The 24,228-nt window shown below is 55.4% G+C and overlaps 2 protein-coding genes across 7 annotated transcripts in view; both read right to left on the bottom strand.

The window, feature by feature from the left end:
- Positions 1-7,640: 7,640 nt before the first annotated feature.
- Positions 7,641-16,199, bottom strand: TAMALIN (trafficking regulator and scaffold protein tamalin). 2 transcript variants are annotated; one of them, XM_032143516.2, is made up of 8 exons: positions 15,932-16,199; positions 13,958-14,007; positions 12,272-12,326; positions 12,065-12,167; positions 9,738-9,831; positions 9,575-9,641; positions 9,319-9,385; positions 7,641-8,827 (listed from the first exon to the last, which is right to left on the bottom strand). In XM_032143516.2, exons 1-8 carry the CDS (start codon positions 16,175-16,177, stop codon positions 8,322-8,324), a joined length of 1,188 nt encoding a protein of 395 aa, XP_031999407.1. In that variant the 5' UTR covers positions 16,178-16,199; the 3' UTR covers positions 7,641-8,321. The 2 variants fall into 2 exon arrangements, with proteins under 2 accessions (XP_031999407.1, XP_031999408.1); XM_032143517.2 differs by lacking the exons at positions 12,065-12,167; positions 12,272-12,326; positions 13,958-14,007; positions 15,932-16,199 and adding an exon at positions 11,106-12,053.
- A 565-nt stretch (positions 16,200-16,764) lies between these two features.
- ACVR1B (activin A receptor type 1B) overlaps positions 16,765-24,228 on the bottom strand; it is a 53,970-nt gene continuing 46,506 nt past the window's right edge. Inside the window, exons 9-10 of one of the 5 annotated variants that reach the window (XR_009211577.1) lie at positions 23,566-23,658; positions 16,765-16,849 (exon numbers count right to left, since the gene is read on the bottom strand). Coding sequence is in view for 1 of the 5 variants with exons in the window: in XM_058433400.1 (XP_058289383.1) it covers positions 23,638-23,658 (21 nt within the window). In the remaining 4 variants the exon portion in view is untranslated. Of the gene's footprint in view, positions 16,850-17,298; positions 17,482-18,019; positions 20,320-22,571; positions 22,644-23,551; positions 23,659-24,228 lie in introns of those variants that run through there. The other 4 variants (XR_004246166.2, XR_004246168.2, XR_004246167.2 and 1 more) reach the window with 4 other exon arrangements.

The following is a 24,228-nucleotide window of genomic DNA, read 5'->3' on the forward strand; positions in this document are numbered from 1 at the left end:
TCCCAGTGTGGCGGGCGGCGGTGCGCTACGGCGCCAGGACTTCCTGAGGCGGCGGGACTGGCTGCCTCGGGAGGCGGTTACTCGCTCCGGCGCTGCCACCTGCTTCCTTCCCAGATCCCAGCAAAGCATAACCCCGAGGCCCGCTCTGCGCTCCCACCCCACTCGCGGCGGCGGCACGCCCAGGAGGGAGCTCGCCTCTGCAGCTCAACCCACAGCCTCGCGGCCCCGGGGCGGACGAGGGTGGAGAGGGAAGGCGGCTCCCGGCGGACTCCACCCGAGCGGCACCGCCAGCCCCCAACCGCCGCAGTCTAGCCCAGGCCTTGAAGGCCAGCCTGCAGCCTCTTGAGCAGCGCGGGGGGCTCCAACTCCCAGCACCTCCACCTGTCCCATCTCTCCTAGCTGAGCCCCAACTCTGGTCTAGACGGGAACCCGTGAAGAGCAGACTCCGGCAGGGACCCCCCGCCGGCTGTGCGCCCCAGCCCCGACTCCTCTCCCTTCCCCTCGCCCCTGAGCACTGGCGTTACCCAGCCAGCCGGCAGGGGCTGGACAGTGTTGAGCCCCGCCCCCATCTCCTCCCTCGCCCCCACCCATACCTCCCTCCAACCAAGGCGAGGACATAGATGTGTCAGCTAGGATCCCTGCCCTCTAACAGCTCCCAGTCTGTAGGCAGACGGCCACCATCCATACCAAAGCTTACACCAGGCAGCAGAAAGTGGTTCCGGGCCAGTGGGAGGCACAGGTCCTTAGCTCCCCAAGAAGACACAGCCTCAGGGGACCGAGTTCGGCCAGTATTTAGAGTCCCAAGGATCTGTGTGGGACGGAGCTCAGAGATCTCCAGAATTATCTTCAGTCAACATCCTTTCAATAAAGACTCACTGAGCAGCTAGGGTGCTTTAAAAATACCAACGCCTCAGCCCACCCTAGAACTCCTGGATCAGAATCTCAAGGGGGCCAGGAGTGGTGGCTCACACCTGTAATCCCAGCACTTTGGAAGGCCAAGTTAGGAGAATTGCTTGAGCCCAGGAGTTTGAGACCAGCCTGGTCAACATAGCGAAACCTCTCTCTACAAAAAATACAAAAATTAGCCTGGTGTGGTGGCCTACGCCTGTAGTCCCAGCTACTCCGAACGCTGAGGATCGCTTTAAACCCAGGAGATTGAGGCTGCAGTGAGCTATGATTATACCACTGCATCCAGGTTGGAAGACAGAACAAGACCCTGTTTCCTGTTTCTTTCTTTCTTTCTTTTTCTTTTTCTTTCTTTTTTTTTTTTTTTGAGACAGACTCTCGCTTGTTGCCCAGGCTGGAGTGCAGTGTCCCAATCTCTGCTCGCTGCAACCTCCACCTCCCAGGTTCAAGCGATTCTCCTGTCTCAGCATCCCCAGTAGCTGGGTTTACAGGTATGTGCCACCACGCCCGGCTAATTTTTATATTTTTGGTAAAGACTGGGTTTCACTGTGTTGGCCAGGCTGGTCTTGAACTCCTGACCTCAAGTGATCTACCAACCTCCCAAAGTGCTGGGATTACAGGCGTGAGTCACCGCACCCAGCTGACCCTGTTTCAAAAACCAAAAAAAAAACCAGAAAAGAATTGCAAGGGGAGGGGAAGGGAAAAAAGAATGGCAAGGGTAGGAGTACGGCCCTATCTACTGTTAAATGTCCCCCACCCTATTGACTGCCGTAGCTGCCAGCCACTGGTCTTGCCTTATTTGCCGAGAGACCACACTCCTCAGAGAGAGTGGCTCGTGCCAAGCCCTCAATTAGAGTGAGATTTGGGGGGCTCCAGAAGAAGAAGCTATGTATGCTGGGACCTGGGTGGGCTGTCACTCTGTGGGTTGCTGAGTGGACCAGATCAACTGTGAATCACTAAAGGCTAAGTGACTCTGTAGGGGAGCAGCTGGGAAAGAGACCCAGAGGCAGTATTTGCATTTTTACTTTTTGCATAAATTTGTGTGTTCTCCCCACAAAGGCCAACTCCAAGATGGAAGGATCACTGAAGCTTAGGAGGTGTCCCTGAAAGCAAAAATTCATGTGTCTTAGGCAACCTGGTGGCCTTCTGCTCCTGGGAGCTCCCCATATTGATTGCATGCAAGACACATCTCTAAAAATAAAAATAAATTATAAAAAAGTAATAAAAACACTTTTGCATCTTGCAGTTGAAAAGTATGTTTCCTCTCCACTATCAACCACAGTCCATGAGCTTTCATACCACACAGGGTTCTGTGCAGAGAAGGTCTGTTGGTTGGAGTCATTTAGTCATGTAGTTAGATGTTCTGGACTCAACTGTTCATTCATTCATTCATTCAGACGTACCTCCCTTCCATCAGTGCTGGTGTGAGATGGGGTTCACTCCCTTGGGAGCCCACAATCTGGGTGGTGGGGTGAGGAGTGGCCCTGGGGACCAGAAGTAGTGGGAGGGTGTCTGAGCACTTCAGATAAATGGTTGTGGGGTTCAGGGGAGGCTCCACTTTGTACAAGCCTGCAGCAGGCTGAGGAAGGGCTGAAGAGGTGGGCGCTAAGGAGGGAGGGAGGCTGCTCCCAATGGTTGGCTGATGGGAGAGCCCTGCTCTGTGCCCCTCTCCACCTGGTATGGTCCCGGCTTCCCACCAGGGGTCAGCACACTGCTGCACTCTGGCTGTTTTACTCTCTTGAGGAACTCTCCTGGGTTTCCCTGGCCCCTCCACAGCCCCTAGCTTCCTTTCTGTCTCACTTCTCTGAGCCCATCACTCCCCAGTTACCGTCATTTCATCCACCCGTCAGTGCAGGACCAGGCAGCCTCCCAGCCAGCCAGCCTGATGTCTCTCCTGAGCTGGGGAATCCCACAGCCTCTCTCACTTCCCAGCCTCATGAGCTTGGGCTGGGCAGCAGAAGGGGCCTCCTGCTGTCTTTCCTCTTCTCCTGCTGCCATTCAGTGCAAGGTCTCTGGTTTGGTTTCCAGGGGAAATGGGAGGGTTCAGAGGTTCGATCCTTCTAATGAGTTTTCCCACATGTGTTAGCAAAGCTCTTCCCCAAGCCCACCTCCCATGTTTTGTGGACCCCACCAAGTCTCCAGAGCCCCCCTATGCTCCCCTTAGATGGGAATGCTCTCCCTCCCTCCAGCACAGCACCTGCATGCATGGAACCGGGAACTCTCTGGGCTGGCCCCTCCTCCTACTGCTCCCTGGCAAACCTTGGACCTGCTCTTTCGGGTCCTACCTCTCATATACCTCATATACCCACCATGCCAACACCACTTTTTCCACAGGCGAGGCCCCTAGCCTGAGAGGCTCAGCTCATTACTCACCATCTCTTCCACCCTGTCTTCACACCCCTTCCTCCAGGAAGACTTCCTTCTCACCACCCTAAGCTATAGAGACAAACAGGCATGAGAGCATCTTGGCCTTGCCAGGCGCCAGCTATGCTGCCTTAACCTAATTCTCAGTCTCTTTATCTGTCAAATAGAGAGAGCTTTCAGATGTACTGTGAGGTCTCAGTAAGGTAATGGATGTGGAAGTGTTAGCCCAGCACATAGGGACACAGAAGTCACCTGTCCTTTTTTTTATTTTTTGAGATGGAGTCTCGCTCTATTGCCTAGGCTGGAGTGCAGTGGTGCTACCTCAGCTCACTGCAATCTCCACCTCCCAGATTCACGCGATTCTCCTGCCTCAGCCTTCCAAGTAGCTGGGATTACAGGCACCCACCACCATGCCTGGCTAATTTTTGTATTTTTAAAAGAGACGGGGTTTCGCCATGTTGGCCAGGTTGTTCTTGAACTCTTGACCTCAGGTGATCCACTTGCCTCGGCCTTCCAAAGTGCTAGGATTACAGGCACGAACCACTGTGCCCGGCCACCTATTCTTTTCTTGTGGTGCAGCTGCCACCCCCACTGCCCACCCCCAGCCTGATGATGAGAACCTGCCCTTGCTAGGCACACTGGCTGCTTCTGCAGGGCTCTGTGGGGACCTCAGACCAGAACCCTATCAGCAGGGCCATGTCCCTCCCATGACCATGCATGAAGCCTGGAGTGGAGGCCTCTGTCCTTCCCTGGAACTGTCGGGAGCCCCTTCTGGCCTAGCATGGGGGAGGGGCTCCCACAGAGTTCCCTGAGGCTTTGAGAGGAGCAGAAGGCTGGTGGGAGGCAAAGGAGGGGCGGCAGGGCAGGGGGAATACCGACCACACAATATTCTGAGTCCCTGCTCCTTTTCCCATCCACCCCCACCCCCTCCGCCAAACACGATCCCTGGGTTAATTTTTAGCATCGCAGCTCGCACATTAGTCACTCCCTGTCACCCACCTACACGGCAGGAGGCTGCTGTGCTGGTGCCGTCATCCCATCAGCTGAGAGGTGGGATCTAGCCCCGCCCTGGGCACCCCTCACCCTCCCCTACGAACTCACGGCTGGCCAGGAGTCCCCATCAGCCTGGGTGAGGGGGCACCGACATCACTCCTGGGACTAGCTACATGGCAGGGGGTGGGGACAGACTGGTGGCCAAGGGACTTGGACTCTACTCAGAGGAGAAATCTAGGGAGGCCCCTGCAGCCTTCCACTCCCCTGTAAGGTGCCAGGCTATGCCCAGGCAGTTGGTCTCCTGGCAGCCTTGGATCTGGGAACGAAGGTGTGAGGGGGCCCCTCCCCTAGACCTGAGCCTCTGAGAGCCAATATTTGTCAACGCCGCAGAGCAGCTGTTCAAACAGGGAGCTTGGGGAAGCTCCATTTTCTTAATCAAATGTCCTCCCTTCCTGGGACAAGGGAGGACAGGGTGGCCAGGTGCAGGTCCCCTGGCTGGGGCCGCCACCCAGCCCCAAAGGGATTTTCAGAGAAGGGCCTACAGATGCCAGCTACAGATGGAGCAGAAGAGGGGCGGTCTCACCCAGTCCCTGGGGCTCAGAGGTGAGGAGGTGGTGGTTACCCCTAGGCAGGGTTGGCCCCAAGGAAGCATTTACTCATCGGCATGAGTTAATAGAGCCCCTCCTGTGTGCCAGGCTCTGTTAGATCCTGGAGGTGCAACTTCAAACAAGGCTGGGTTCCTGCCCTCACAAAGGCAAGACAGAAACAAAAGAAGTCAGTGCGATTCCCAATTGGGAGAAAGTGCTATGAAGTAAAAAAGAAAATAGACAGGCGCGGTGGCTCATGCCTGTAATCCTAGTACTTTGGGAGGCCAAGGCGGGCGGATCACCTGAGGTCAGGAGTTCGAGACCAGCCTGGCCAACATGGCAAAACTCTGTTTCTACTAAAAATACAAAAATTCGCTGGGCGTTGTGGGCGCCTGTAATCTCAGCTACTCAGGAGGCTGAGGCAGGGGAATGGCTTGAACCCAGGAGGCAGAGGTTGCACTCCAGCCTGGGTGACAAGAGTGAAACTCTGTCTCAAAAAGCAAACAAACAAACAAACAAGCCAGCCCAGAGGACTGAAGATAAAGAATAACGGGGTCGGCAGGGCGCGATGGCTCACACCTGTAATCCCAGCACTTTGGGAGGCCGAGGCGGGAGGATCATGAGGTCAAGAGATCGAGACCATCCTGGCTAACACAGTGAAACCCCATCTCTACTAAAAATACAAAAGAATTAGCTGGGCCTAGTGGCAGGCGCCTGTAGTCCCGGCTACTCGGGAGGCTGATGCAGGAGAATGGCGTGAACCCGGGAGGTGGAGCTTGCAGTGAGTCGAGATTGTGCCACTGCACTCCAGCCTGGGCAACAGAGCGAGACTCCGTCTCAAATAAATAAATAAATAAATAAATAAAGTAAATAATGGGAACTCAGGGAACTGCTTCCTATTTGATCAGGCAAACCTCTCTGAGGAGGTGATGTTTCAGCTGAGTTGTGAAGAAGAGTGTTCCAGGCAGAGAAGACAGCATGGGTGAAGGCCAGAGGCAGTAGAGAGCTTGACATATTTGAGGAATAGGAGCAGAAAGGATAGTGTGCTTAGATGTAACAAGTGACATGGAAGGAGAAACAATTTGAGATCAGAGAGAGAGGCAGGGACCAGATTCTAGAGGGATTCATGGAGGGCATCAGGATATAGTTGCAGAGGTTGGATACTGCACAAAAGGCTCCCAGTTACCAAACTGTTGGGGCTATGTGGCTGCTGTCAGCCTGGAGAAAGGGATGCTATGTTGTTATTTGTCTCCCCAGAAGGACGTGTTATGGATAGGCCATGGTAAAGTGTTTGGACCTTATTCATTTATTCCAGGGAAAGGCATGATGGGTTTAAGCAGAGGAGGGTTGTGATCCAGTTTCCTTTTTGAAAAGATCATGCTGACTGCTGTGTGCAGAAGGGATGCTCAAGGAGCAAAAGAAGAAACAGAAATGGACCCACTCAAAAAGCAAGAACCATGGGGCAGGACAGGCGGGGAGGGTCTGCTCAGACCTCTCTCAAAGCCACCCTTTGCATGCTGGTTACTTCCCAGGAGGAGCACTGGAGCAGGGGCCTCAAGTCCCAGGCCCAGCTCTGACACTAGCTTGCTGTATGACTCCAGACAGGTCACTTCAAAGAGGTCGTGACCACCACTTGGAGATGCTTGAGCACACGCCATGTTGGCACATACTGTATTGAGGGTCTACCATGTGCTAGCGTCAGGCAAGAATAAAGCAGTGAAGACAGAAAGCCCTGCTGCCAGAAGCGTGCATCCTCCTGGGTGGGGAGGGCAGGCAAAGATAAACCCATAAAAGTCAAGACAGTCTCGGATGGCGATGCATAGTCTGATGGGAATAAAACAGGGCTGTCACAGGGGAGGGTATGACTGTATTTACCACTGAGTGGGAAGGTCTTTGGGAGGCAGGGCTGAGGACTGAAGGAGCCACCTGTGGGAGGGGTAAGAGCAGAGACCCTGATAGAAGGGGTCTGAAGTGTGCCAGGTACAGCCAGCAGCGCAGCCAGAGCAGGGAGTGAGAAGCAGAGGCTGGCAGGGGTCAGAATCTCATCCTGGGAGGCCGGGCGCGGTGGCTGACGCATGTAATCTCAGCATTTTGGGAGGCCAAGGTGGGCAGATCACCGGAGGTCAGGAGTTCGAGACCAGCCTGGCCAACATGGTGAAACCCCGTCTCTACTAAAAATACAATTAGCTGGGTGTGGTGGCGCCTGCCTGTAACCTCAGCTACTCGGGAGGCTGAGGCGGGAGAATCACTTGAACCCGGGAGACGGAGGTTACAATGAACTGAGATAGGGCCACTGCACTCCAGCCTGAGCGACAGAGGGAGACTCCAACTCAAAAAAAAAAAAAAAAAATCTCATCCTGGGAGTATGGGAAACCGCTGAAGACTGCTAGAACAGAGTGATCCGTGACTGGGCCCGTCACAGGCCAGGTGGTAATGCCTCAGGTCCCTGCAGATCTGGCTTGTGCCCCTCAAGGGAGACCTCAGAAGCTGGGAAGAAAGGCATGCCAAATGCCGAGCACACGTATTTCTACAGGGATGGCTAAGGACTTGAGGCAAGCCTTGGCCACCACCTGCTTTGGGTATTTGGGGAGGGAGGCTCAAGTTGTGAAGAAGCGTGGGGCCTCCAGCTCAGGCCCATACATGTAAGTTTAAATCTCCCAGCCTATTTCCCTGGCTTCAGGCTGCAAGAAAACAAGATGTGTGTGTGCGTTGGGCGGGGGTTGGGATGGTGGAGTCAGAGCTTGCCCCAGCCCAATCCTCCCCCTCAGGCAGTCACCACACTCACACAGATGCAAAAAACCATCCATTTTATACAGTTTGTGGTTCAGAAGCAACAATACGCTGAACGGTGGAACAGTCTGTGCTGTCCCCACTCCACCTGAACTTGCCGGTCCTCGTCTCCCAAGGGGCACAGAACACAGGCCCCCTGCCTGGCAGGACCCGACTTAGTTACAGGCCCCTGGGAGGGGCGAAGCCCTTAGGGGTCGAGGCCAGGAGGGAGGAGGACCAGCACCTGATGCCCCTGGGGGCCCGCTGGGTCATGGAACTGTGTGTGTGGAGGGTGGGGGGTCAGCCCACCATGGGCCATTTCTCCCCAAGGCTAAGGGCGGGGGAGCAAGTAAAGCTGAGGAGAGGGCTGCATGGGACAGGGTTCCCATCCCCTGCTGGGAGGGTGTTCCTGGATACCCCACAAGGCACTACAGATGCAGACTGTAGGCGAGCACCCCCATCTTTGGCCCCCGATTGCCTGGCTCTCCCCCTGCTCCAGCTCCCACTGTGGTTTTGGGGGGGAGAAGAGGATGGGCTGGGCCCCCAACTCCCTCAGCCAGGAACCGACCCGGCGGGCCGAGGCTAGCAAGGACCCTCTCCCGCTGCTCTGGGCTCCTGGGGTCCTCTCGGCTCGGCCTCCCCCTCTTTTAGTGCTGGCTGTTGCGAATAAATAAATAAATACCTCCCTGCCCGCCCCCGCCCCTACAGCTGGCTCTCCTCCTCCTCCAGGGAGCGGTTGAGTCCGGGGATGAACTTGAGCAGCCGCCGGCGGAAGCTGCGGTACTTGGTTTTGCGCAGGCCGGGGCCGCATAGGACCTGCTCGCGGGCCTCAGTCCACAGCGCGCCCGGCGCGCCCCCGCCTCCGCCCCCGCCAGGGCCCGCGCACCGCACACTGGCGCTGCGGCTCAGCGCGGCCCGCGGCCCGGGGACCGGCCCCACGGCAGGGGTCTCGGCGGGGCCCGGGCCCAAGGCGCGGGCCGGGGGCGGCGGGGGCGGCAGCGCCGGCGGCTCGGAGTCCCCGAAGAAGCACGTGTGGTAGACGGCGTCGTCGATGTCGCCCCTGGCCCGTCGGGCGCCTCCGCGGGGACGCCCGGGAACGGCGAGCAGAGGCCCGAAGGGCAGCGAGCCCGGGAGCAGGCCCGCGCCGTACAGGCAGGAGCGCACCGACTCCAGCGTGTCGTAGATGCTGGGATCCTTCACCACCAGGCCTGCGCGGAGACGGGAGAGGTGGGAGGCGGGTCAGGCCGGGGCCGTGGTGTCCTCCGCGAAGGGTCGGGGGCATGGGCGGGGCACCCCTGCTCCGTCCTGCTGACCATCTCTGTGGCCCTGGCCAGGCACAAACCTGAGACCCTACTTCCCTCACCCGCAAATCAGGAATTATCACTCGGACCCTTATGGGGGCCGCTTAGCACAAACGGGCCTCGGAAAGAATGGACACAAACTCTTTGAGCCCTGGTGTTCCCCTCTGTAACGTGAAGATGACACGGTCTGTTACTTACCTGCAGAGGGCTAGTGTGAGAATAACCAGAAATGTGGGTGCGGCAGTACCCAAAGCAGTAGTAGCTCAACAAACCTTGCTTTACTGTGGAGGTTTACTAGTAAACCCTTCTTTACTGGAACCCGCCAGTTCTGAGGGGGAAGCGCAGATGGGGTGTCTGTAGCAGAACAAGTGGCCCCTCACACCCCGGGGTCTACTCACCATGCACCAGCCGCTGCTCCTGCACCATTAGGGACCTGTACTCTCCCCACTTCTCATACAGGGTTTGCTGCAAGAGACAGTCCCCACCACTGTCACAAGCTAGCAGGAAACTAGCAGGACGTGGGTACAGACGAGGGATCGGGGAGTAGACAGAAGAAACCCTCAGTTAAAGGAGATTCAGCTATAAGTGACCCCCCACAGGACAGAGGCTTGGGAAGAGGAGGGTGGAGGCCAGACATTATCTAGGTTCCCCTACCTTCAGGTACTGCAGACGAGCCTCCAGTTCCGCCTTCCGAATTGACGTCCCATATAGAGTTTCCAGTCTGAGGTTGGGGAATCAAAGGCTGAGTGAGCCACAGGCTGAGGAAATACCAAGAGGCTGAGCTCAGGAATTCAGGCACCTCGGCTCCCAGACATACCTGAGAACATTGCCTGATGCCTTAATGATGTCCACAATCTCTCGATGCCGGATGCCTTCCACATTCAGGCCATTGACGCTGGCGATGGTGTCCCCTGCCAGGCAGACAAGGGGGTTAGATTTGCTCCATGGGGCATGCTAGAATTCCAGCCTCCTACCTTAGCCAGAAAGGGGAGAAGGGTGGGTGGTAACTCCAAGGAATACTCCTGAACTCCCTCCTCCAACTCCTCATGGTTCTCGGTAGACCTCTGACATCTCTCATACTCGATCCAAACACACAGAACCACAGCCATTCTTCTGGGCCTGTAGTGATTACCAGGTTGTCCAGGCCCAGCACCCCAGCCAAAGGGCGGGGACCTCACACACCCAACACCCTCACTCTACCCTCAAGAAGTTCTGTCCCAAAGCTAAGCCCACCCAGGACCCTGGGCTGCCCTCAGATTTGGTTATTTCTGTCCAGTCCACGCTGGCCCTAAGACCCAGTCAATTCAGGGAAGGGCAGGTGAGCAGCACCCAGCTGGGAACTGACCCTGGCCCCAGGCATGGCAGGGCCTCATGGATCCACAGAGAATCAGTCCAGCCTCTGGTGGTGGAAGAGAAGCACAGGGAATGACTGGCCCCCAGAGGGATGGTTCTGCTACCCTGCACCACTGGAGAGCCTCCTGACCTCAAGTACAGTGTGCCCCATGTCAGGGCCCCATTCCCATCTGTAAAAAGGGGTATGGATCCCTGCTGTGGATGCTTCAGGGATGATGGGGAGGGAGAGTGGATTTGAAACTACCTTGAGAAGTTGTAGTATACCACTTGGCTACTGCTACCATTTAAATATGATTTGTCCTCAAAACTCACGTTGAGCCTTCATCCCCAACGTAACAGTATTGAGAGATGGTAGGACCTTTAAGAGGCATTTGGGGCCGGGCGCGGTGGCTCATGCCTGTAATCCCGCACTTTGGGAGGCTGAGGCGGGTGGATCGCCTGAGGTCAGGAGTTCGAGACCAGCCTGGCCAACATGGTGAAACCCCATCTCTCCTAAAAGTACAAAAAGGAGCTGGGCGTGGTGGCCGGTGCCTGTAATCCCAGCTACTCGGGAGGCTGAGGCAAGAGAATTGCTTGAATCTGGGAGGCAGAGGTTGCAGTGAGCCGAGATCACGCCATTGCACTCCAGCCTGGGCAACAAGAGTGAAAGAAACTCTGTCTCAAAAAAAAAAAAAGGCATTTGGGCCATGAAGGGATCCGCCTAGTGAAGGGATCCATGCTGTTTTTGGGGAGTGAGTTCTTGCTCTGGCAGGACTGGTTTAGTTACCTGGCGGGTGGGTTGCTATAAAGGAAGATCACCCATGTTTTGTCTCTTTTGCATGTGCCTACTCACCACTCTTGCAGGCGTTCCTGCCATGAGATGCCATCCATCATGTCAGAACGCAGCATGAGGCCCTTGCCCGATGCGGCCACCCAGTCTTGAACTTCCCAGCCTCCAGAACCATGAGCTAAATAAACCTCTTTTCTTTATAATTACCCAGTCTCAGGTATTCTGTTATGGTAACAGAAAATGGACTAAGATAGCTAGCACGGGCTGCTGGTAAGTGGGAAGGAGGTAGGGGCTTAGGGGCAAAGATGGTGGAGGGGGGATTGATTCATACAGTTTCAGGCTGCCCTTCCTGGAACCTAGGGACTCTAGATCTGCTCAATCCAGGAGTCTCCTACTGAGGCATAATTTCCTTGTTAGAGGAAGTAACATATTGCTTTGGGAGGCAGAGGCAACAGGAGGATCGCTTGAGCCCAGGAGTTCAAGGTTATAATGAGTTATGATCATGCCACTGCACTCCAGCCTGGGTGACAGACTGAGGCCCTCTCTCTTAAAAAAAAAGTTTTTAATGTTTTTAAAAGGGAGTAACATCGGTTCCTCAGTGTTGGGCCCATATGGGGGCAGGATTGGCCTGATCCCCAATATCAAGCAGACTCAATGGAATGTTGCTTCTTCCCCGGCTCCTGCCCATGCTGACTGCCAGGTTGCTGGGAAGAATCAGAGCAGCAGCAGCAGCATCCACCATTAATTAGGCCCTGGCGCTGTGCCCAGGGAATCCCCTTGTCACACTGTGATGTTTGGATGCATTATTACCCTCATTTGGTAGATGGGGCTGTGCAAGATCACACAGTACATGGCCAATTTGCCTAGATCCAAAGTCCAGATTCTATCCATTCTTCTTTCTGGCCTTCTCAAAGAAGGAAAAGGAAGAGGAATTGATTTCAGGAGAGATTTCTCACCCCCTTTGCTTGGGAGTAAGGTCATATCCCCTTCCCAGACCTGGGTGTCCTGGGCTCAGGCCCCACCTGGTGTGAGCCCAGCCAGCTGGGCAGGGCTAGACTCATGAACTCGGCAGACGAAGGTCACCATTTCCACACGCTGCTCCTCCCGGTGGTGAAGTCCATAAGTCTGTAATCGACAAGGGGACCCTCAGCTCAGGGTTGGGACAAGTCCGTTCATCCCTTAGGCTGGCCGTCCAACCCCCCCCAACCCCTGTGTGCAGCTTCTCCCACCTGGATCTCAAAGCCGAAGGTCTGGTTATCCTTCTTCTCCAACGTCAGCACTTTCCTGCAAGAGACACAGGGGTCAAGACAATCAGGATTAAAAGGTGTAGCAGTCCCATAGCTTGGGCCTCCCTGGATATTGACAACTGGTCTAGAACATTCCAGCAGGACTCAGTCTCCAGTGACAGCTCGGTCTCATCACAAATTATTGGAATGTCTTTCCCATACCCAGCTGAAATCAGCCTCATGGAGCCACAGAGAACCAATCCAGCCTCTAGTCGTGGGAGGGAAGCACAGAGAAGGGCCAGTCCCCTGAAGGATGGGCCGGCTGAGTTTTTTAGCCACATCCCAGCTTTCCAGTGAGCCCTACAGTACCGCTTACTGACTAGCTAAGGCCCCAGATTCAGCCACAGCCTGGAGCCTCCTCTGTTCCACAGCTTTGGAGAGAGGACTGGCCCCACCCCCAGAGGCCAGTCACGAGGCTCAGCAAGACCACAGCTGCTCCTCCCAGCTATGCTAGGGCCAGCCCACCAGATGTGGGGGCTGGGGGAGGGGGGCCTCGAGGCCGCCCCTTCCCGCACTGAAGGCCTGCCCGCTGGACACAATGGTCTGGAGCTGCTCCAGATCCTTGCCTGCTGGGGGAGCCCAGTTTCCTCTGCCCACTCCCACCCCCTTCCTTCCCGCCCAGCCAGACGCACAGTTAAAGCAGCCTCCAAAGGCCCCTTCAAGTAGCTCAGCCTCGGAAAGGCCCTGGAGCCCAGGCTTCTTCACTCCCAGCCTGACCCAGATATTCCCCCAAATGCTGAGCAGCACCTCCCCACTCCAGCTCAAGCCCCTCTCACTGAACAGGCCTTTCCCCTCTCTGTACTATTGGGGCAGGGAGCGGAGTGGCTGGGAGTTCCGCGTCTACCCCAATGTTCTAGGGTTTTTTGGAAGGGTCAGCAAACTTTTTCTGCAAAGGGCCAGATGGTAAATACTTTAGGCTTTCTTTGCAGGCCCCTTATGATCTCTCATATATTGTTATTTGTTTTTATTTTTACAACTCTTTAAAAATTATTAGCTCAAGGGCCAAACAGGCCAATCTGTCCAGCAGGCCAGTTTGCTGATCCATTTTAGAGAAAGTCAAGCCCAAATCCGGGGTGGGACATGAGTAGGGAAGGGAAACTGTGGGGTCCCAGGGCCTGGTGTCAGCACCTACTTCTGCCCACACTCAGATCCCTCCTAAGAGGGCTGTCACAGGCTGGGACCAGAAGAGGACTGACATTCTGGAGGCAGGGGCAGCCAGCCCCAAGCAGCTGGACACAGCCTGGCTAAGGTCTGGGCCCATGGGGTTTGCCAAGGCTGGGAGGGCTCAGGGGAGCCCAAGAGGCCTGGGTTAGGACGTTCCCCATAGACTTTGCCTACACCCCCTCCCAACTCCCACATCCATTCATCCAGATCTCCCCAGGGAGTGGTAACTGGCAGGGACTGGGGGTGTGTTGAAGAGCACCTAATGACTCAAAAGTCCCTACCTCCTTTCTCTGCCACCCCCTTCACACAGCCCACACCCCCACCTGCCCTCACTCCCAGCCAGGAGCCATGCTTAAAGGCTAGGAGAATGACTACCCTCGCTAGGCTGAGATGCTGTCCTGGCACCCCCCAACCCAGCACCTCACCCCTGTGGACCACGGCAGGGGCTGGGTGCTGATGACTCACCGCTGCTGTTCAGGACTCTGGCTGAGATTCTTCCAGCGGAATCCTGAGCCCTGGGCAGTAAGATGGTCAGAAGGAGCAGGTGAGGCGGGACTGTCCTTGAGCAGACACTGGGAGCACTACCCTGGACACAGCGACCCACTTCCTGTCTGCCCCTTCCCAACTCCACATCCACACCTGCTTTGGTGCTGGTGGAACTATTTGCCAAGTCCCACTACTGGCAACACTCCTCAACCTTCTCTACAGGCCTTACCTTCGTATCTGGGACTGCAGTGACACAACCATCCTCCTGGGTTCCAGATCCATGAATCTCTAAGCCCTTGCTGGTTTCCACACTGGCAGCAGGTGGGGAGATCATTATTCTAGAATGGTCTCCACCCCTAGGGCCCATGTCTGTAGAGGCTCAGGCCATCCAGACTCCCAAAGCTGAGGCAGGGGCTCTTCCTCAGTGGGATTCAGAGGATAGGTGTCCCCTGGGCTCACCTATCAAGGTGCTCTGAGGACCTTCTGCCAGTTGGGTCTCTCCATCTAATTTCTCAGCTACGGACAGTGGCTTGGGAGGGCTGGGGTCAGGGACCCTGGCCTGAAGGGCTGGCAATCCCAGCCAGAATTTGGGGTCAGAGGTGCCAGGTCTCCTAAGGTACAGGCCGTTTCAGGGACCAGTTGTGGATCCCAGCTGCAGGTGACCAGCTGTGCCCAGCTACACCTGGGTCTCTCTCTCCATTGCCATATATTTTGTGCTTTCTGGGACAAAACATCTTAGATGTCAAACTTGTCAGCAAGTCTCACTAAAGGAGCGAGATTGGGAGTTCTTTAGGGGCGATGGTGGGGGGTGTGGAGGAAGGATGAGAGATGAAGATTCCTGTCTCTTCAGGGTCCTTGATAAACTAGTCTCTCACCCTCCCTAACTTTTTGGTCCTTGGAGGAGGTCCAGTCCCAGAGCAGCCGTTTTCTTTGGAGCCTGAACAGCCCAGGGCCCTTCTGGTCTGTGCCTTTGCTAACCCTCCCCCCAGGCTGCCCAAGGCAAGTAAGAGAAGGGTCAGAACCAGATTGGCCTCAGGGGTGGGGACAGTTCCCAAATGGCCAGGGAGGAAGGACTGGGCAGCACAGAGAGACCCCTTTGTCTTTCAACATGATTTTCATAAAATGCAAATTCTCAACAAGCTGTTCATTGTGTGGGGGCTAGCTGGGGGCCAGGGGCGAAGGAGGGCGGCTGGGTGAGGAAAGGCCACCAGTCCCCTCTCCTTAACCTGGTGTTGTGTAGGTTCTGAGCCTCAGGTCCCCTGGGGCCAGAGGAAGAGGCTGGCAGAGGGGACTCAGAGGTGGGCGCGGCCCGCATCCTTCCTGCCCCGCGGGCGCCCTGCGACCCCTCCCACTGCGTCCGGTTCCGACAGAAGTCCAGGGAGCCGTGGCCCTCGCGCCCCGCACGTCAGACGTGGGGCCAGGCGGCAGGCCCCGAGCCCAGGAATCGGGGAGTCCCCTCGGAAGGGTGTGCTCTCCGGAGTCAGCGGCTCCCCACGCACTTCCTCAGAGTGAGAACGCACGCGGCGCAGCCACCCGCCCACTTCTCCCACCGGGGGCTCTCGGACCTTCAACTTGTCTGGGGCTGTCTCTGCCCCTCGGGCGAGGGGATCCTGGGGACCCAAGACACCAGGCCACGGGGAGGCCCTCAGGGCATGGGGGGCAGAAAGCCAGATGGAGCGAGTAGAAGAAGGAGGGTGCTGGGAGGAGTCAAGGAGGGAGAGAGGGGGAGCGCTCGGGGCGCGGAGTTGAGAGCCACTGAGCCTGGGCGCGGTGTGCAGGCGAGGCCACGGCCTTCGGAGCAGCGGGGAACGCGGGGAGTCGAGGCGCCCAGCGGGCCGGGGAAGAAGGTGGGGGACTCCGCGGACGCCGAGGAGAGGGCACTGCGGAGTCAGGAGGCCGTGTAGGGGGTCGGAGAGGGGCTGAGCAGGTCCCGAAGGCGGGCAGGGGACGCACCTTTCGGCGGGGCAGGGTGCCCCCGGACACGGCGAGCGCGCGGTACAGCTCGGCTGGGTGATAGTCCTCCAGCGCCGCGTACAGCTCGTCCGCTGGGGGCCCAGGGGTGGCGGCTGCGGCAGGGGGTCCCGGGGTCGGGGTCGGAGCGGCGGGCGCGACTTCCGAGTCGGGAGCCCGGGCGGCGGGGTCCGGGGTGGCCGCCGCCTCCTCCTTCTGCTGCAGCTTCCTGAGTCGGCGGAGGGTCATGGCTCCGGCGCCGGGCGCCCCTCAGAGACTGCGCTGGCTCCGCTCGGCGGGGCTGGCGGCGGCTGGGGGATGCCAGCCGGGCGGGCCGCGGGTCGCCTCCCTTTATAGGCTCCGAGAGCGGGGCGGGGTTGGGGGCGGGCGGGGAGCTGCTCGGGTGGCCTCGCCCCCAGACGCAGGACCCTCCCCGCGGGGCGCAGCCGCCCTGGAGCCCCGCCCACGGCGCTCGACGGCCGAGGAAACTGCGGGAGCTGGGCGCTCAGGGGGGGAAGCCGAGCCGCGGACGCGAAGGGGCGGGATGAGGCCCCCGGGGCGGGGCTCGGGGCTACGCGATACCTGCAGGGGTCTGTGAAGGGACATTGCGAAAGGTTTGAAATTTAGGGACGAATAGCTCTGGCGACTCATGGAGGGGGGCACGGTAAAAGGTCACTGTAAGAAGCCTGGGGAGTCGGGGAGGTGGGGAGAGTCACGGGCATCCGAGGGGCTGCGGGAGACTCTAGGGCAAGGAGAGCGGCAGCGGGGCTGCGCGGGAGTCGGGCTGGAGGCGCGACGGAGGAGGGAGGAGGCTCCCTGAACTCACTGCGCAGAAGCCCCCAGGGAGTGAGAGGGCCCAGGATTTTCCCTTGACACAGCTGCCCCAGAAGATCTGAAAGAGGCTGCCCCCTGTTCGCACGTCTAGGAGAAAGGGAAGAGGTGGAAATCCTGAAAGCAGTAGGCTTAGTTCTGGCCTGTCCCCTCCGAGGGGCTTGAGTGATCCCTGCTGGAAACACCTTTCCTCAGCTCCTGATGCCGGGCTCAGATCCCCCTTCCCGGCAGACAGACGCTTACTATGGACTTGACTCAGGAGGTTGGGATGAGCCCAGGCTGAGTGGGAGTTCAGGGCTCGGGGGATGGCCATGCTCAGCCGTTCTCTGACCCCATCTTAGGGACCATCCCCCAGGCTGTTACCATGGCTGCCAGGCGGTAGGAGAGGCGGGAATGGCCCAGCCGAAGTCTCTGTCGTCAGTGGTGCCCGAATAAGAAGTGAGAGGAGGAAGTGGAAGGCAGCGTCTGGTGTCTAAAGAGCGGCTAGCCACCACAGGGCGTCAGCAGCACAAGCTGGGGACTCCATGTCCCAGCACCCATCGGCCAAGAAGCAGAGGCGGCAATGCGGTGCCCCTGTCTGTCCCCTCCTCCCCCAGTCTCCCCAAATCTGTTATGCCTTCACCGTTAACATTTATTGAGCACTTACCATGTGCTATGCACACTGTTTGTTCTGTGTGTCCTTTTACATACATGCATTAACTCACTTGGTCTTCATAACAACCCTACGAAATAAGCACCATTATCCTCCCTTACAGATGAGGAAACTGAGGCCCAGAGAAGATAAGTAATTTGCTCTAAGTCACTCAGCGGCAGAGCTGAGATTAAAAGCCAGGCAGCCTGGTTCCAGAGCCTGCAATCTAACCACTCTGTGATGTTGTCCAACATTTAAGCCCTGCTGTGTGCCAGGTACTGGCTAGGCACTGGGGTTACAGAGGCTCTTGGCCTGGTAGGGAGTGGTACCTTGCACATGTGCTGTGTTAGACATGTAGCATAAGGAGCACAGAGGGGCAATGGCCACGTTCACCTGCGAGGCCAGGAAAGGCTTTCTACCTCCTGCCTGTCTCAGTTCTCACGCCTGGCTCAGTCTTCTTCTTCTCTAGTCTCCTTGACTCTGTGTTCTCCTCCCCATCCCCAGTCCTCTAGGCCCCCATCCCCTACAAGAGGTGTGGGTGGAAGAGGGTGCTTTTCCGCCCCTCAGTGATTGCACAAGTCCAGATGGCAGGATGCTCGTTGGGTGGGGGGCCGGGGTGGATTGAGGACTGCCAGGAGCTAAGAGGTAGCTCTCTTAGTGCCTTCTTCTCCCTCCTCCCACCTCCCGCCTTGGCACCACCAAGTGGCCATCAGCTGAGGGGCCGAGGGGGTGTCGGTGGGGAAACATGGGACTCTATTGTGAAGCATTAGCACAGATGGACCCTGGGACCGTCTGTTGCCTGCTCCTGACAGACAGCATCTGTGGGGGGCGGGAGGGGGAAACGCAAAGCGGAGAGACAATGATATATATTCCATTCATTCCATTGCTTATCCCCAAAGGGACCCAGCAAAAGGGCATCTTGCACAACCTCCTCTGTGAAGGAGCCACCCCAGCTATCACAGAGGGTTACCTAAGGGACATGTCTCCTTGCCTGAAACCTGGAGAAGTGGATGCCACAGGTGTGGCACAGCCCCTGTGTCTAACAGCCTGTGGAGCCAGTCATCCTTCAGCTGATGTGGAGGCAGACTTCCCCAGTTTATGCAGGGCAGTCCACCTCCAGGCCTCCAAGTGAGTGAACACCACCAGAGGACTGAAATTCACACCTTGTTTCCTCCTCTTGCTAGGCAGAAAGCCGTAGAGAACCCCAGAGTAAGGGTGGGCCCAGGAAATGCAATTTTTATCAAGTCCTTTGTGTGATTCCTTAAATCCTGGGATTTCAGAGCCAGAAATGGCCCTGTGGTCTGGAAAGGATAGTGTATGGTCCAAGCCCTCATTTAACAGAAGGAACTGAAGCCAGAGAGAGAAAGACAGAATCATAACAGGGACTAGAACCCACTAGAACCCAAGTCTCTTGACTCCAGAGACTGTTTAATTCAGCTGCTGGTAGCTCCCTGAGAGCTCAGAGATCCCTGCCTGCTTCCTCCTCCCAATTTCCCCAGTTTCTCCAAGGAGGCACCCCTGGAGCCCAGGATGCCATACTGTGGAGTGGTTATGCCCTCTGGTGGCCATGAGTCTGGGTGGAAAATCTTCAAGCCAGGCGGAAAGGCTGGAAGACTCCACCTGGAATCCCAGCCCTGTTTCAGGATCCCCCACGGCTCCTCTTCCTCCCAAGAGGATCTGGGCACAACTGGGATGCCGAGCTCCACTTTGGTCACTGAATTCTGGAATCTCACAGCCAAGTCAGTTAGGAAGTTTTTTGCATCAAAGCTGCTTCTGCTGCAGGTGAAATTCAGCAGGGAGAAGGCAGACAGCTGGCGGGCCTTCTTGGTGCACTAACCTTTGCATACCAGGCAGTATATATGAGGCCTCTAAAGCTTTGCCTTCAACTCTCCACAGCTTTCTCCTAAGCTTGAGTCTCTTGGCTAGCATCTGTTCTCATCCTATCTTCTGCAGCCCTTTAAAGCTTGGGCGGTGGGGGAAGCATTCTGCACACCACCTGCAGCTTCATACCAGGATACATCCCCCTCCTCCTCCCTCCAGGAAGCCTCCCCAGAAAACCTCCACCGCTCTGGCTCCTCAGACATCTGTACTCAATCTGTACCTTCTTTCCAAGCCAGCCTCTCTCAGAATGAGCTCTCAGGTTTCCCTTCCTTTGCTCTGCCTGCCCTGGCTCCTGACACTCCTGGCTGGCCTGGAGTGGGGGCTTAGACGGTGGGGGCGCAGCTAAAGGACAAGGCCTAGGTAACACTCCTTCTCTTCAGGGCAACCCCTTGCGTGGCTATGTAACAGTCAGCAGCCCCCTATGGAGGGAATTGGGAGAGCTGAGTCTTCCACTGAGCAGCTTAAGCTCTAGGGTACCATGATGAAGTCAGAGCACTTGGGGCTAGTGCTGGCCCCTCTGGAGTCTGACCTAAGTCTCAGAGCTCTAACATGGGCCTTGTCCATCAGCAGGGCCCGGAACTGGCAGAGATGAATAGTTTACTGGGAGTTCCTCACTGGGTCCTGTCACTGCTCCTAAGCTGGGGAGGTGGGAGGGAGAGGGCCTGGCGCCCTGGCTCTCTGGTCTGTCAGGAATGAGGAGGGGCTGGGCCCCCAGTTGCATGACATCACCTCTTGTGGGCGGTGGACAGCTGGTGGGCAGCTGACTGGGCGGGGAGTGGCTGTTTTACTTCGTGGCTCCTATTGCCCGACCATTTCCATGGGACAGTGTCTGTGCGTGTTCGGGGACCTAGAAGAGAGAATCTAGCAGTATGGTTGATCTGGCACAGTCCAAAGATCTGATCCCAGGGGGTCTTGGAGTAGGATCAAGGTAGATGTTGCAGTTTATTTGCATTGAATGTGGGTGGTCTCTGGGTCTAGTCCTGTTCAAAGGCCAGGGACCATCTGGCCTCTTGGATGAAAATGGCAGGGCATCTCTGGCATGAACGGGCTGGAGTGGCAGAAGGAAGGAAGGTTAAGTCTCCAGGTTTCCTACAGCATCTGCACACAACTCCTAAGACATAGGGTATGTGTTATGTTATCTTACCCGGCCTCATTTCAGAACAGGTGCACATAGTGAAGAAAGAAAATGGCAGTTCTTAGGGCCCTAGACGGCCCACATCTCTTTCCGCTTGGCAAACACACTTGCTCAGCTGTTTCATCCCTGGTTCCCTCTCCCAGGGGACAGTGTTGTGCACCAACCCCCCCAACCCCCAAACACATATGCAGAACTGCCAGGCTAAGATTCTTTTACTCCAAACGGAAGTCAGCTTTCCTCTTTCCCTCACCATTTGATTATGCCCCAAACCTGAGTATTCTACCCACTCTCTCTCCTGCTATTGTTCCCAGCTTCTTCCTTTTTTTTTTTTTTTTTTTTTTGAGACGGAGTTTCGTTCTTATTGCCCAGGCTGGAGCGTAATGGCGCAATCTTGGCTCACTGCAACCTCTGCCTCCTGGGTTTAAGCGATTCTCCTGCCTCAGCCTCCCATGTAGCCAGGATTACAGGCACGTGCCACCACGCCCGGCTAATTTTGTATTTTTAGTTGAGATGAGGTTTCACCATGTTGGTCAGGCTGGTCTCGAACTCTTGACCTTGGGTGATCTGCCCGCCTCTGCCTCTAACAGTGCTGGGATTACAGGCATGAGCCACCGCGCCCGGCCCTTCCCAGCATTTCTTTTTTTTTTTTTTTGAGACAGAGTCTCACTCTGTCGCCCAGGCTGGAGTGCAGTGGAGTGATCTAGGTTCACTGCAAACTCTGCCTCCCAGGTTCAAGCGATCCTCCTGCCTCAGCCTCCCAAGTAGCTGGGATTATAGGCGTGTGCCATCACGTCTGGCAAAATTTTTTGTATTTTTAGTAGAGATGAGGTTTCACTGTGTTAGCCAGGATGGTCTCAATCTCCCGACCTGGTGATTCACCCGTCTCAGCCTCTCAAAGTGCTGGGATTACAGGTGTGAGCCACTGCGCCCCGCCCCTTCCCAGCTTTTCTTACACTGCCACCACTACAATTCCTTTCTAAAGTCAGCACTGTGATTTTCCCAAAAGACAAACAGGATCACATCACTCCCTTGCTTAAAATCCTCTACCATGGTCTGAATGATGGTGTACCTCTAAAATTCCTATGTTGGAACCTAATACCCAATGTGATAGTATTGAGATGTGGGATCTTTAGGGGGTGATTAGGTCACGAGGGCTCTGCCCTCACGAATGGAATTAATGCCCTTATAAAAGAGGCTTGAGGGAGCCTGTTTCCCCCTTCCACCATGTGAAGACACAGAAAATGCCATCTAGGAGAACAGGCCCTCACCAGACACTGAACCTCTTGACCCCTCGATCTGGGACTTCCCAGCCCCGAGAACTGTGAGCATTACATTTATATTGTTTATAAATTACCCAATCCATATTATCCTATCCAAGGAACTTTTTTTTTTTTTTGAGATTGTGTCTCACTCTGTCACCCAGGCTGGAGTGCAGTGGCATGATCTTGGCTCACTGCAACCTCCACCTCCTGGGTTCAAGCGATTCTCCTGCCTCAGCCTCCCAAGTAACTGGGATTACAGGTGTGCACAATCACGCCTGGCTAATTTTTGTATTTTTAGCAGCAGCAGGATTTCGCCATGTTGGCCAGGCTAGTCTCAAACTCCTGACCTCAAGTGATCTGCCCACCTCGGCCTCCCAAAGTGCTGGGATTACAGGCATGAGCCACCATGTCCAGCCATCAATCTAAGGTACTTAGCAGCAGCAGCCAGAGCTGACCAAGACACCCTCCAGTGGCCTATTCCCTACATCAAGAATGACAAATGTGTTTTAACTTATGGGACAGTAAGCACGCTGTTGAGAAAAATGTGGAGACCAACTCAAGAGGACAAATTACTGATAGATTAGTACAGTCTGAGGTAGCTGTCACAGGGCAAGTGATGGCATTGGTGTTACCTATTTGCCATTTCTGGCCCCAGGATGAATTCCTGACCTTTCAGAAGTCAGCATGGGAACAGCTCTAGCAGGCTCCCTCATACTGAACATCTGTGGTTCTTGATTGGCAATTCTTTTTGACTAAAACCCCCTCCTCTCCTCAGTCAGCAGGCCGAAATAGATGTCCCTCTCTTGCCCCCAACCTCCTCCCACAGTATTCTATCCCTATGGGAGTACTGATCTCCTTCCATCCTATCTGTTTACTCACCCATTCCACCAGGTAGGGAGCCACTGGAGGGCACGGATATGTTACTTCTTCCCCGAGACACCTCATCTGTGGTCCCATGGTACTTTGCATACTGCTCTGTAATGGGATTTGCCCAAATCTGGTATTGCTGCCTGTACAAATCCTATCTGTCTAGATTATAAACTCCTTGAAGGGCAGGGACCATGGATTGTTTAGCTTTCTTTTCTCTTTTCTTTTTAAGACACACTCTTCCTCTGTTGCCCAGGCTGGAGTGCAGTGGTGCAATCTCGGCTCACTGCAACCTGCAACCTGCAACCTGCAACCTTCAACCTCCACCTCCCAGGTTCAAGTGATTCTCATGCCTCAGCCTCCTGAGCAACTGGGATTACAGGTGTGCGCCACCACACCTAATTTTTGTATTTTTAGTAGAGATGGGGTTTCGCCATAGCTTTCTATTCTACCTACCACTCCATTCATTAAGGTTGCTCGACAAATACTTATTAAAAGAGCCCAGGCTATCCAATTGTTCCTTAAACTGCCCTAAACCCCCATTAACCCCCCATTTTGGCTTCCAAGGAGAATTCTCAGAAGAACCCAGGGATATCTTCCATATTCCTTAAATCCCATCCTCTGACCATGGAATCCCCAATAACTTTCAGGATAGTTGTCCAGCTGTTTCGTCATATGCTATTCCAGATGTTGCTGTGAAGGTATTTTAGACGTGATTCACATTTAAATCAGTAGACTTTGAGTAAAGCATATTATCCCTCCATAATGTGGGTGGACTTCATCCAACCAATTGAAAGCCTTAAGAGAAAAGGCTGAGGTGTCCTGAGAAAGGATTCTGCCCCTAGGACTGCGACATCAATTCTTCCCTGGGTCTCTGAGCCTGCTACCCTGCCTTGCAGCCCACACAACCATGAGTCATCTCTCTTTCCAGTCTGTCTGTCCATCCATCCTATCCATTCCGTTTCTCTGGGGAACCCTGACTAGTAACACCGTTCCTGGCCTGACCCAGGGCTTCTCCTACTTCCCTCACCTGTGCTGTGCATTCCTCTTACGTTCCTGAGTCTCTTGAACTCCACCACTCCTCATTCTGGTTTGGTTGTGTTTAGCAAGCACGTTCTAAGGCCTGTAAAGGTCAGAAGACATATGGGCTGGGGGACAGAAATTTAAGCTATGTGAAACAATAACTCAAGTGATACAACATTCAAATGAAGTCAAGCCTCCTGTGTCACAGGCCTTACTAAGATGAAACATTGTTGGCAACCTTCAAAGGCACAGGAAGAGGCACTAGAATGGTTGCCATTCTGATTTTCAAAATGGTAGAGTTGAGCCTGCAATCATAGCCTAGTGAATTTTAGGTCCATGCCTGGCAAGATGACTATTCACAGGATGACCTGTAAGGGGCCTTCATTTGAACCAGGCTGAGATTCACTACAAACCACTCTGTCTTTCTTTCCAATAACAGGTAGATAGATCAAAGAGAGCCACAATTATACTTTAGCAAAGTACTTGGGCTTCTTCTGCTATCTCTGTCCATCTAAAAATTATGGGCCAGGTGAAGTGGTTCATGACTGTAACCCTAGCACCTTGGGAGGCCGAGAAGGAGATATTCCCTGAAGCCAAGAGTTCAAAACCAGCCTGGGCATCAACGGGAGATCCTCTGTTTAAAATAATAAATAGGCCGGGAGCGGTGGCT

Source organism: Hylobates moloch, unplaced genomic scaffold, assembly GCF_009828535.3.
Source record: "Hylobates moloch isolate HMO894 unplaced genomic scaffold, HMol_V3 SCAFFOLD_22, whole genome shotgun sequence".
Lineage (NCBI taxonomy): Eukaryota > Metazoa > Chordata > Mammalia > Primates > Hylobatidae > Hylobates > Hylobates moloch.

Coding starts and splice junctions, on each gene's coding strand:
- TAMALIN (XM_032143516.2), bottom strand. CDS start 16,177: ATGACCCTCCGCCGACTCAGGAAGCTGCAGCAGAAGGAGGAGGCGGCG. Junction 9,642..9,737: donor GCATCAGGCAATGTTCTCAG/GTATGTCTGGGA, acceptor CCCCAACCTCAG/ACTGGAAACTCTATATGGGA. Junction 8,828..9,318: donor GGAGCAGCGGCTGGTGCATG/GTGAGTAGACCC, acceptor GTCTCCGCGCAG/GCCTGGTGGTGAAGGATCCC.